A 13,065-nucleotide genomic window follows, 5' to 3' on the forward strand; every position below is an offset into this window, starting at 1 on the left:
AAAAACGTAATCATGCTCAAATTAACACCATAACGAATATTTACTGATATCATGATTTTAACTCGTGTCGATTAGTGATCGTCTACGGTGCGTTCAGACGTATAAATTGACGTTACATCACACAGTGGAACCGCTAACTCGAATTTGTTTTATTTTACTTATTTTTAGGAAATTAGATTTAGAAAAAAAAAAAAAAAATCCTGTAGAAAATCAGCAAAATTAAATCAACTTCAAACCACCCTCTTTCCAAATACTTACATATATTACAGCAAGCCAGGATATATTCATATCGGAACACTCTATTTGAGGAAGAGTTTTAGTCCTTACAACAAATAGACTATTTGAAGAAATCCGGTATCTTATATCAACACAGCCCACTGCAGAAGACAAAATAAGGCTCCTCTTTTTTTGGGTAGTGCTCGTTGATGGATGTGCTCTCGCTCACCCTGTTTTCCACCTGATGTGTCGGGGATGAAGATGATGATGAAGATGCCTCGGCCACAGGAGGTTGGGAGTTGGGAAGGCGAGCTACGTGAGCAGAAAGCTGAGGGCCGAGCCCTTTCTTTCCCCGAAGGCTGTCGGCAAGGCTGTCATGATAGCGTCCAAACACTTTTTTTTTGTTGTTGTTTTTTTTGCAGACGCAGGTAAAGATGTTTTAGCAGGACTGGTGGCGTTTCACAATAATGTCCGCTTCATGTGCCTCAATGCGCAATGGTGATTTGTAGCAATCGCTTGTTTTGGTATTGGCATCACGGACGCCTCGCTGAAATCAACTCGTGGTTTGTTGGTGTAGCGAGCTGGCAGTGGCGCCTCAGGCATGTGCAAATATTTGGCTAAAAATAATATCTCGACAAAGTTACAATAGTTTAGATTTCTGTTTTCATTATTTTTAGTTTTTGTTTTGTCTTGAAGTTAGCTTTTGGAGTGTTTCTTTTAGTTAGTTTTTATTTTTGTTTGGTTTTAGTATGTGCGGTATTTGTAGAGATCACGGTGGGGAAAAAAGATTAAAATAAGTCTTGTGTAATAAAGCAATGTAAAACTACAATTTACCAACGACTCATCAATCTTCTTTCTGTACGGCTGAACAGCAATACAGAATTATATTTTTAATTAAATCAATTAATTAAATAATTAATCATTAAACAATTCATGCTAAATATTTATAATTAAGACGAAAACAAAGACAATTTTCATGTTTTTTTTTTAATTTCAGTTTTAGTTATTTCATTAATCTTCGTTAACTATGATAACCGTGTAGCAGTCAGCGGTTATCCTCAGCTGCAAGCAAATAGCCACAAGTGCTTTGAACAAACTTCCTAAAAACAGCTAACACTAGTGACAAACAGCTATAATTATATTGTATACCTACTGTGGCATCTGCTTAGAAGGTAAAATGAGAACTATGCCAACAACAAAATGGCCTCGCAGACAGTCAGAATTGATTGAACTTTAGCCGTGTGTTAAAAAAAAAAAGTGCCTCATGAGGCAAAAAGTGTGCCGTAATTTGATTCTAACCCACTTTTAACTCTTTTAAATGCGAAAAAAAAATATATCTAGAGAAGACATGTAGTCGTTCCTGACAGCACTCTCATACATTTGACTTTAGCTGTTAGCCATTAGCTGCCAGCTGAAGTGACACTACGGACGCCGTTGTGTCTAAATGTGTTTGTCTCTTTGAGCTTTCTGAGCACATGAAGGAATTAGCATTCAGTCGCTGGAAAACAATTCTTCTACTTGGTTTGTTTTGACAGCAGGCAACGGTTTTTACATGCATTACCAACGCCAAATAGTAGCCGACTTATTTGTTTGTATTTGTATAGCTCATTTTGTCAAATTGTGTCTTTTGTGCCATGAACAAAGTACAAAGCCAGAAAAGTGGTAACTGTCTTTTCCTGACTTGTCAAAATGAGAACACCAAAAAATTAATTTTCTTCGAAGCCAAGAGATCCATTTTCCGCGTTCCCTCGCGACAGGAAGTCGGGTTTGTCTTTCCTATTCATCTCTTATTTTCTCTCTTTTTTTTTCTCTCCCCGGTCGGCAGCAACAACGTCATCCTTGAGTCAGGCGATAAGTACAGTCTGAATGAGGACGGCTCCGAGCTGGTGATAAAAGATGTCATCAAAGTGGATGAAGGAGATTACACCTGCATAGCCAGGAACAAGGCGGGCGAGATGAGCAAGGAAGTCAGTCTCAATGTATTCGGTAAGAAGAAGAAAAAAAGATCACTTTTGTAAATCAGTAGAAAAGAACAGCTCATAGTGCGTTTCACATCTATGATTGGAAATATGTTTGGGTAACTAACTCATTTAAGCTGATATCATTTTAGATTTAGTTTTAGATTTAGTTTTTTTTTAAACCACCATCTTTTTTTTCCATTGTCATTAGCATAATATTTTTCCATATATTTCCTTTTTTCGCATTTATTTTGCTTTTTCCCCCAAAAAATTTTATGACGTGCTTTCCTGCGGCTTCATTGTGTATCTTTTAGCGCTAATGTCCTTAGCATGGCTCCTTGTTTCATTTGTGCTCAGGAAGCTGCTCAAATACACGCCTCAGTAGTTGAACATACTGTACATCCATAACCCGGTTATCAATGAACACATAATCAAAAGAAGACAGGAAAATAATATATATATTTTTTTTTTCCCAACTAGTGCAAGCTAAGATTACTTACCTGAACAACCAGACGGCGACCGAGTTCGACGAGGAAGTCACCCTGACCTGCGAGGCCTCGGGTGACCCGACGCCCTCTATCTCATGGAGCTTCCAAAATAGGATGTTCTCCGAGGGCGAGCAGGTAAGATTGGAGAGCAAGGAGGGATGTGGCCTGTAAATATTTCATTTCATGTGCTCAAAAATTCTAAATTAGCGGACTGGAACTTGCTGTCTTAAAAGATAATCCAGAATACATTGTGGACTCAAAAACAATATATTCAGCACATCACCTTAATGCGAAACCAACATGTAGCAAGAATGGACGTCAGTGCTAACGTTAGCATCAGAGGCTTTGAGTGATGTTGTAGTTCTACAGGTGCCGTTTGATTTGTTTAGAGTTTTTCCACTCTGACATCACAAATAGTGTTGCTGGCGAGTTAGCAAGAAGCTAACTAGCCAACATGCTAGCGTACGAGTACAACGACAAACCACACACACACACACACAAATGAAGATTGTTGCTTAGTTAGCTAACAGAGCACTTTCTGGTTAATGGAGGACAGCGTTATGAGTATATTTGATAACCACATTATATATTAAGTTCGTAAATGGCTACCTTTTATCTAAATGTTTTGGGGAATCAGTTTAGTAGCGTCAACTTAGCTAACTAGCTCTCTACTACACAAACTATCAAAGAAACTAAGACCTAAGAGTGTGTGCTATTATTATCTATATCATATAGTTTCTAGGCAACTAAAATAGCATCCACAGACCTCCACCAGGGCTTTAAAAATGTATTTGTTGTCAGTCTCTTATTTACTTACCTGATCGTAGAGGATGTTATGATGTTATGTTATCCATCTATCCATTTTCCGAACCGCTATATATGATTAGAAAAACAAACAAGTTTCTCAATTCGCCTATTTAACCAAAGAAAAGAAAAAAGTAAAACCTTATTTGAATGATAGTCATAGACCCCACATTTATTATTGAGGTCGAACGACTGTACAGCATCACACTGAGCGTTGTTAAACGCTGTATTGCCTGATTAAAACCGGAACTGGAGCCACTTGTGTCATTTGCCTAATGAAATCCTGCACTTTCACTATCATTTCCAAGCAGTTTAACATCGTAAAGGGTACAAGTAAGACTTTACTGCTTTTTAATCGCTCCTGTTAGACGATAACATTTCAGGAAATTGACCAAAAAAAAAACCTTGATGAGGATTAAAATACTGAGTCAGTTATTGCAGTGGTAAGAAAATAGTGATAAGAACGTGAGTCACCTTTTAGTGTCAGTTTATTAATAAATTTATAATAAATAATTTTTAGGGGAATCCTTCGGAGAATTTTAATGAGTACCAGTACATGTGGCAGGGAAAAAATAGGGTAAGATATTATTTAAAAACAATTGCCTAGTCCAATAACTGAACATTCTTGCAATGTTGTGATGTTTTTGTCGTGAAATCAATAAAAAGTCACAACAGAATGCAAGCAAATTCTTTGCTGTTTTAAAATCTAATTTTTCGAATATATAAAAGTCAATACTTTTAAGATTTTGTTGTGGATGTTGTGGACATTTTTTATCATTATTATAAGAATAACATAATAAATCCAAGTAAGAAAAAAATGTGTGATAATAAATTGGCAATAAATTTCCAGTTGCCAAAAAGGGAAACATTTTTCTTCATTAGAAGGCCAAACAAGTCATAATGTTTTGAAAATTAAGTTTAGAATTGTGTCTTATTATTGTGACACTTTTGTCTAAATTGTAATAGTACAAAATAGGATGTGAAAACCAATTAATACATTTGTAGAATTTCTCTGGCATAATACAGAAGGTTATTCTCTGAATATTTTGACTTCTTGTAAAATAAGGAGAAAGGCTGGACTTGGAGGGGAAACGCGGGTCGTGTGAAGAATGCATGCTGGCTGACTTCATTAAATCTCCGCTTTCAAAGATTGGCTTGCGGGGGGGGGGGGTTCTTTGTGATGGTTGGTCAGTTTCACTACTTAAATGTCACTTTTTCTTCTTCAGAAAGTCAGCATGAGATTTCTTTCAGTGTACGAGACGGACACTTGACAGGTGTAATTTCTTTTTTCCGCGATGAGTGCAGCAAACTTAATTAACGTAAGTGCTGGAAATGTGCCGCTACGCTTGCGATGATGCAGGGAAGTCGTCTGCCAGTTGTATTAGCACAGTACCGTTCAATAGGAGTTGAAAGGGTAATAGTGATGTTATTGATTGTATGTATGATTTTTACTTCTTTGGAATGTCTTTACAAATAGTTTTTCTTCAAAATGATTACTAAATTTGTGTCTTTTCTGACAACGATGAACCATGCCAAGATTGTAATTGTCGATACTACTGTATAGGTGACGGGTGAGTACTGATACCAGGTATCGTATCGGGCCGATACTGGCCTTATTTTAAAGTATCGAGTACTCGTGGAGGCTGCCGAAACCAGCCACTAATACTTATGGCAATTTTTTTGGTGGCATTGGGTTAAATGACTACTACTGCTGTATTTACTATCTCTGGGAGTCGTGGTCATATTTATTTATTGTTTTTAAAAATATATATATATATATTTAGTTTTCACAAATCCAAATCCACAATGAGTATCCATCTTACAAGCTATTACTTATATCCCGATAAACCTATATCACACCTCTAATAAATCCAGATTAACAAAAATCTTGTTCTTTCATAGAACAATAAATATTAAATATATTGAACAATAACCTTGACCCATAGAGTCCTCAAAATAGAGAAGAAAAATATATATTTAAAAAATAATGATAATAATAATAATTGAAAAATGGGTGACTGTTATTATGACTACTACTGCAAAAAGTGCATTAAGTTTCAGATTTTGTTGTCAAATTAAAATATGTTGCAATATTTTTAGCCATATTGTGATCATTACGATAACCGTGACAATTTTGCAGACTGTAATCAATCATGTGATGCCGTTTTCAACACAACATGAAAAAGTTGTATTATTATTTATTTTTATTGGTTTTAAAAATTTTAGATTTTTTTGGGGGGTACAAATTGAAAATTGAAAATCATTGCTGTTGTTGACATGTGACTGAGTCTGCCCCGCCCCCTGGATGTGACCCCCTTCACGAAAGCCCCACTGTGTGGTTGTTTTTGTGTGTTTTGTCCTCTCCAGGCTTCGTGGACTCGACCCGACCAATACGAGGTATGGCGACTAAAAAGTGGTAGCCGTAGTTGCACGGGCCCCCGATTTACCACCGCTAGAGCACCACCCCCCCCCAAGTGCTTCCACTCAAGCCACTTAAATCCTGCGTGCCGTTAGACCACCACTAACCGTGTTCACATTAGTCTCGTACCGCACTTAATGTCATCCGTACTTCATTCTTGAAAGTTTTCACTTTTTTTTTGGTAGTTGCTTCTGCAACGGTCTGGTGGGGTAATTGAGGGGGCGACGGCGTAAATAGCGTCTGCTGCGCCTTACACAAACACAACTAAGCAGAAAGCACGTATTTTTTACTGGCACACTATCCAATGGACTGTTCTTACGTTTTAAGCAGCCTTGTTATCGCAGATTGTCGAATTATTTGCAGGTAATTGGAACGGAGCGTCCAAAAACAACCTTGCATAATGAGCCACATGCTGCTTCACCAAGTCTAAAGACATACATGGTTATTTTTATAGGATTATCAAGAATTTTTGTGTTTGTCCGTTGGCCTGTTAGTGAGCAGACTGCTTCCTGGTTCTCGGAGGACGTCCAAATGGAAGGACGAGGCCATTCTGATTGGGCCGTACCAACTTTATCGGGTTCCGTGCCAAAAGGGAATTGGTTCACCACCGCGCTACAAAGTTACATGGACCTGGAATTGCTTTGGTCTAATAAGAACGAGTTTGTCAAAAACTTTTCTTCATTTTTGTGGGGAAATGTTTTATTTATCGAAGGCGCTGCATTCATGAAAATACGAGGGCAGACTTTTTTTTTTTTGCCGCCCTCCGTATATACTGAAAGCGCGAGCCTTTAGCCCAGGGGTGTGTAAACATTTGAGCCACTGACTGTCATTTTGCTGGCAAGTGATTTAAAGTTTTATAGCTGCAATAAAATCTGGGGGATTTATATCTTGGTGATTTATATGGAAATGATGACTCCTTCTGGATACTTATCTTTTATAAAAAAAAAATTGTGGTTTTCCTCAGATATTAGTTGATTCCAAACATCGATCAAATCCGTCAATATTTCATGAAGAACGATGATGATTAACAATCACTGATGCTAACATGCAGATGCACTGTCACTGTCACTCCCATTTTTTCGGGAGCTGAAGCTTGGTTTCTTGGGCGTGGCGTGGACATGCTAAACCAGTGGTGTCCAAACTCGGTCCTCAAAGGCCCTGAGTCCTGCAGGTTTTTTAATGTTTCCCTTCTCCAACACACCTGAAGCTCATCAGCAAGCTCTGCATAATCCTGATAACGATCCTGTTCATCGGAAGGGGTGCGTTGGAGCAGGAAACAACCTGCAGGATTCCGGCCCTCGAGGGCACTGTGCTAAACCTTAACTGAGATCAGTCTTCATCTGAAGGAAACTCTTTTTCTCTATTCATTTCTTCACTTGATCTAAAAATGACACAAACGGAACCAGCCCACTCTAATTCATACTAGAGCTGTCAAAATGAATCGATTAATTGACAATCGATTATCAACTTAGTCGACAACTATTTTAATAATCACATATTTGTTTGGAGCCATTTTTTTTTTTTTAAATTGTCCAAATCCTCTGATATCAACAGTAACTGTTGACTGATTTTTGTAGACCTTCATGAAAGAAGACTGATTATCTTTTGTGTTTAAAGTACCCTAGGCGATATTGTGACCTGTTTTGGGCTTGTTGATGGTTCTGACCAAGCCATTTCAAAATAAAATACTGCCCACGGTTAATCAAAATAAGACATTTTAGCATACACCTGCTTTTACTTTGAAAACCAATGACCGAACCGGTAACAAAGTACAACATCAATCCACCTTTTTTTTTTAAATCACTATACGAATACGAAGTACGAAATAAACACCAATCACCGGTTAATAAACAGTAATCAGGGGGGGAAATGCTTTTGTAATGCGCTTTAATGCAAAATTAAAATGAATCCCATTAGTTGATTAATCAATAGACTAATCGATAGATTTATCGTTTCTAAAAAATATTCATTAAAGACAGCACTAATTCATACTTTGCCTATCCGTGTTTGAACCTATTGACAGAATCTTCCCAAAAGTCTTGGCAGCTGAAGTAAAAAACAAAAACAAAAACCAGTGCAGTATGAAATCCTCTTAAATTCTTGTGAAAATCCAAATAAGGTGTTGGAACTGGTATGAGAAATACATTTCCCGAATCAACGTTGTTTATTCTACTGTTGTGAGTAGTAACTAGTATTTGTTTTTGTGCCCAGTTTGGTATTTTAGACCAGTAGCTAGTCAAGTAGATTTCAACCTCAAGACTTGCCCAATTGCCAGTAGATGAGTATTGATACTGAAAGAAAAGCATCTCGACCTTTCCAGTCTGCACTGTTCTCACTGTGTTCGTATCTCCACAGGGCACGAAAGCCACGATTGAAATCATGTTTTTCATCCCAATGTTTTCAATACGTCGGTACTCAGGACCTTCCGTGTAAATAGGACAACTCTAACTCTGTTGGATCGTTAGCCGTACCGCCGCAGAAAATCATCTATTGATTCATGCGCTCGCATCGATCGCATCGGCATTGATCTTGGCCGATCTTTAGCTGCGGCGCTGATAGCTTCTGCTCTCCGGCTGGATGCGTCGACGAGATCGTCAATCAAAGGGCGCCGGCGAGCGTTGTCGTAAAGTCCCGAACAGCCTCGTCAAGCGAGTGGCGTTTGTGCTCAAAGGGGGCGAGCCGGCACTCAGTCGGCCGGGGGATGCTTGTTGCAACCTGCCTGGAGCTGTCGTTAATGTTGGCGGCAAAAGTGTGGAGGACCTTGACTTACGAATTGAATTTGTTCAATGACCAAATCAACTTTCCCAATTCAAATGAATCAAAATGCAATTAATCTGTTCCAGTCCCCCCAAAACCTAGGGGGCGTGGCCTAATTAGTGACATCAGGCATCTCACTGAGTCAGTGTTTTTGGATTACTGTAAATAATTTTGTTAATTCTGTTGAATTAAAGGCCGAAAATGTATGTCAACTGTAGGGCCCAATCAGAATACTTGCACTTTCACCCTTGTGCCCTCAATTGTGACCGTAAACCATGCCCGCATGACCTAGTAAACCAATCAAAACGCAAGACGTCATGTCTGCGTCGGCACGTGAGTTTTGCTGTGGACAAACATAGCGACCTAGCATGCATTGCGTGGTTATCCAAAAGCAAGGAAAAATCAATAAAAATGGTTAAACGCTGTAGTCGCGGTCGAGTGTCGTCGAGTGATAACCATGTACGGTTTATTCCCTTCCCTAAACCCTCAAACCACTACGGAGAATGTCTGCGCTGGATCAAACTTTGTGGACGACCACACGATTAGTTGAATCCCTCCAAAATTACCAGAAACGTTTCTGCACTAAGGTAATATTCTCCATTGTTGTTTTTAGCCAAAGGCTAACGATCGCTCCGGGTAGCTAACCGTCCACGCGATTATTTACTATTAATGCCAACAAAATATTGAAACTATAAGGTAATATGAATTTATTCTTACCCTGCGTGACAGAAACAATGTCCAAACCTTCGTTTTTGTTTACAGTCAGTCAAAGTGAGAGAGGCGTGACGTGTCTTTCTTTGACTTATGTAGTAGCAGACAGTGATGTTTATTTCCTTTGTTTTTGGGCACAATTGCATGGGGAGGGAGTGAAGAAAATACTTGCTTTGAAGAGAAATATCGGCGTCCTGAAAATACCGAGAAATCACAAGGAAGATCTGACAACTTAAATTAATGTGTAAGCACTTTAGCTCATCTTGACCGCTAAATGTCGGCGGGGGCGTCTCGTCGCATTTAGTGGGCCGGGGAGGGGCGTGCCACCGTAAGGTCAATTACACATTCACGTTGATGGCTGATTGAGGGGCACAAGGATGGAAGTGTGAGTATTGAGATCGGGCCGAGCTCTCCTTATATTTTTTTTCGCTTGAGCGGCGGCGTTTTTGAAGCCCACTCTGAACTCAAGTTTTGCCTCACAACGCAAAGCAAAAAAAAAAAATCGACTCAGCGTCAAGGTAGCTCTCAACTGTTTCTATTTGGACTGACTGTCTATGGATCTTTAATAATCAGTCAGGATCATCTTTGAGAGACATCGGGTAATCGGGCCTTTGCTGGCTTTGAGCAGAAGGCGGGAAAAAAAAGGTTCGAATTAAACCCGATTATCAGTAAGTGCAGTAAGTAGTGAATGGTTTAGCTGTCTGCTAAGTACTCATAATGGTGGCGGTTGAAAAATAGGACTATGAATAATGAAGAAGCAGCATGTAGCAGGCTGTAAAAAAAAAAAAAAAAAAACACATTTGAAAGCTTTTCCTCCCTCGCAACGACAGCTCACACTAACAGCAAATATATATAAATATATATATATATGTGTATATGTATCTTTCATTGCAAATGCCTTTCCATTAATATTCATTCAGTATGTGTCACAATCAACAATTGAGAGCTCGACGGACACGGAATTAAAAACAAGCTAATGGAAAGCAACACATGGGATGAAGCGGGATTTCTTCATTAACGCAAATGAATTGTTTTAATTATGCAAGGCGGATTTGATGCAAAATTAACGCTAATTGTGATTGACTAACCGAAAGTGTACGAATCATTTTCCCACCAATTTCCCATGTCAAGCTGAACGTTTATATATATTTCGTTTATTTCTATACCTGCAGTTAAATTGGAATTTAGAAAGAATTATTTCAGATCCATAGACACCCTCAACCAAATACTTAATAATTGCCTACCCGGTATGGAAATCTTTTCAATTGTAAATAAACCACCATTAATGATACCAAAACAGTTTAGCACAATTTATAATAAATCTTACAGATGATTTGATTTTCAGAAAATGTAGAGATTGAAGAATTTTCCTCCATCCATCCATTCATAACATCTTACGTAATCCTCCATCAAGCAGCAAGAAGGCCACCAACTAACAATTTCATGGAAAATTAGATAAAAAAATCTTCAATTTTTGTTCACTGCATCGTTTTCTCAATTGCATTCTTTCTAACAGACTCCACTTTTAACTTCCAGCATTTCTTCCTTTCCATGGAAGGGGTGATTGATTGTGCATGGTTTTCCCATGAAAAAAGATTTGATGGGTGTGCCCTTCACAATTGCTCTTTTTTGTGTCTTCTCGCTCGCAGAGCCACGACAGAAACATCGTGGTCCGCAGCCACGCCCGCGTGTCGTCCCTCCTCTTGAAAAACGTTGACTTCACATACGCCGGACTGTACCTGTGCACCGCCAGCAACTCCATCGGTCAGGACAACCAGCCCGTGTACCTGGAGGTTCGCTGTAAGTCAATCCTGAGCCGCCGCTTCTCGACTAATTTCATTTTCAAAATCAAAAGAGTCTTTTTGGTGTCCAAGGCCAAATATCAGTTTTCAGTCAGTAGTTGTAATCGTCAACCAAAGACTTCAACAAACTTTGGGGAATTGTTTTCCATCATTGATTTCATCTGATTTAAGATCTACTAGTCTACCAGTCATGAGCCTTTGCTGATCTTCCCCACTGAAAGAACTCTTCCGATTTACAGTGAACTGTGACAAAAGACAGTCAAAGTATATCAGTTCAAAGTTTTCATCAGCACTTCATGCCGTTTTTCAAAAATGCACCAGTCACAATTCTCAAGCCATCCTCTTAAAACGTTTATGGATTATATATTCAGGAAGAGGAGCAACATCCCAATTGATTTCAGATGACATTAGCACAAAATGTAGCTGAGGTTTGAGATGAAATCTCTACCAGGTTCTTCTTCAAGTGCTGAGGGAACAGATACAATGAAAACAGCAGAGGGCCCAGAATGGAACCCTGTGGAACACCGGACGTTATCCATGTGAATTCTTAGTGGGATTACAATAATCAAGAAATCACACGACGTACCACCACAACCCAAATCATTTGAGTCGGTTGAGTGTTTTTGACCTCCGTCGAGACTGACTCACAAACCCCTGGTTAAGAACCACTGATTTCATGTCCGTGTGCCGCACCGTTGATGGCTATTGATTCAAAATATTTAACTGCCCGGGTTATCTCTATATCTCTTAAGATTAAGGCCGTACATAACAGTCTCCAAAGCTCTTGATTGTTGTTCAACGGCAAAGCAAGAACTCGCTGAGGTAAAAACAAAAACAGGTTATTAATACAACCTTTCTAGTTCACCCGGCAACAACAAACCGTCAGGAATGATCTTTTGGTCAACGTCAATGAGAGCCCCATATGGATATCAACCGGAGTCAAGGGTGGAATAGCTGAAATATCACGGCGGACTGACTTCAGACGCTGACATTCTTTTACTGTGATACCTCATCAGTCCGGAATTTTCTACGATGAGCTACCGAGAAATCAAGTTTGACAGCATCCAGGCAACTTTTAAGTTTTTTTTTTCCCCTTCCCTTCATCTATTGTTGTTTGCGCCAGTTGGCAGACAAATCAATAAGACTCGCAACATCTCACTGAGATCAACAGAGCGTTTCTTTTTCCAGTCAGGAGAAAGCTCAAACCTGTTGGCCTTTATTTAAACTTGAGCAAACCACGTGACTGGCATGTCAAACCTTTCGCCACGCAGGTTAGCGCACGTCAGGGATTCGTGATGGATTTGCTCAACTATTGCTACTCCGTTCTAAATGGAAATAGACACAGTTGCCTTGCTTTAAAATCATTAATGAACATTCATTTGGGATAATTTTCTTGTACGGCTTTTCACTCCGGTAACCCTAACAAACACTGCCGGGTGTCTTGAGGGAAATAAAAAAAAATGTGCAGTAAAAGACTCAGCGTGGTCACATTTAGCTCATTGAACTCCGCTCACCCTGTGGATTTTTCACACAAAGAACGATCGGAGCATAATAGGTTCTTTATTGAACGCGTTTAGTAGTTTCCGTTCAAGGCTTGCGCGGTCATTAGCATATCCCGTAAAATGGAAGATTTATAATAAAGAAGCAAAAGCCGCAGGTGGGCGGCTAACCACGTAGCCATGATGTGATGTCGCAGACGCGCCAAAGATTCTGGGAGAGGTGACCGTGTACACGTGGGAGGGAAACCCGGCCAACATCAGCTGCGAGGTGGAAGCCCACCCCGGAGCTTCTGTCACCTGGTTCCGAGACGGCCTCCTGGTACCTTCTGTCAACACTAGCAACGTGAAGATCTACAACACGCCGAGCGTCAGTTACTTGGAGGTAGCGCTCTGGACAACGTCGCCGCTACG

General features: G+C 39.5%; 1 protein-coding gene and 1 long non-coding RNA gene across 12 annotated transcripts in view; one reads left to right on the top strand and one right to left on the bottom strand.

Annotated features, from left to right (window-relative positions):
- Window positions 1–13,065, top strand: part of ncam1a (neural cell adhesion molecule 1a) — a 252,964-nt gene that overhangs the window by 208,816 nt on the left and 31,083 nt on the right. For 7 of the 11 annotated variants that reach the window (XM_077546414.1, XM_077546413.1, XM_077546415.1 and 4 more), the window contains 5 exons: window positions 2,042–2,202; window positions 2,655–2,797; window positions 5,834–5,863; window positions 11,003–11,153; window positions 12,852–13,036. In XM_077546414.1, coding sequence (XP_077402540.1) covers window positions 2,042–2,202; window positions 2,655–2,797; window positions 5,834–5,863; window positions 11,003–11,153; window positions 12,852–13,036 — 670 coding nt within the window. The remainder of the gene's footprint in view (window positions 1–2,041; window positions 2,203–2,654; window positions 2,798–5,833; window positions 5,864–11,002; window positions 11,154–12,851; window positions 13,037–13,065) is intronic. The other 4 variants (XM_077546416.1, XM_077546419.1, XM_077546421.1 and 1 more) reach the window with 1 other exon arrangement.
- On the bottom strand, window positions 347–9,435 carry LOC144036104 (uncharacterized). Its single transcript, XR_013288583.1, has 3 exons — window positions 9,360–9,435; window positions 2,675–2,827; window positions 347–2,143 (listed from the first exon to the last, which is right to left on the bottom strand). It is a non-coding gene; the product is annotated as an uncharacterized LOC144036104 (long non-coding RNA).

The sequence above is a fragment of the Vanacampus margaritifer genome, chromosome 16 (assembly GCF_051991255.1).
Source record: "Vanacampus margaritifer isolate UIUO_Vmar chromosome 16, RoL_Vmar_1.0, whole genome shotgun sequence".
In the NCBI taxonomy this organism is placed as follows: Eukaryota; Metazoa; Chordata; class Actinopteri; order Syngnathiformes; family Syngnathidae; genus Vanacampus; species Vanacampus margaritifer.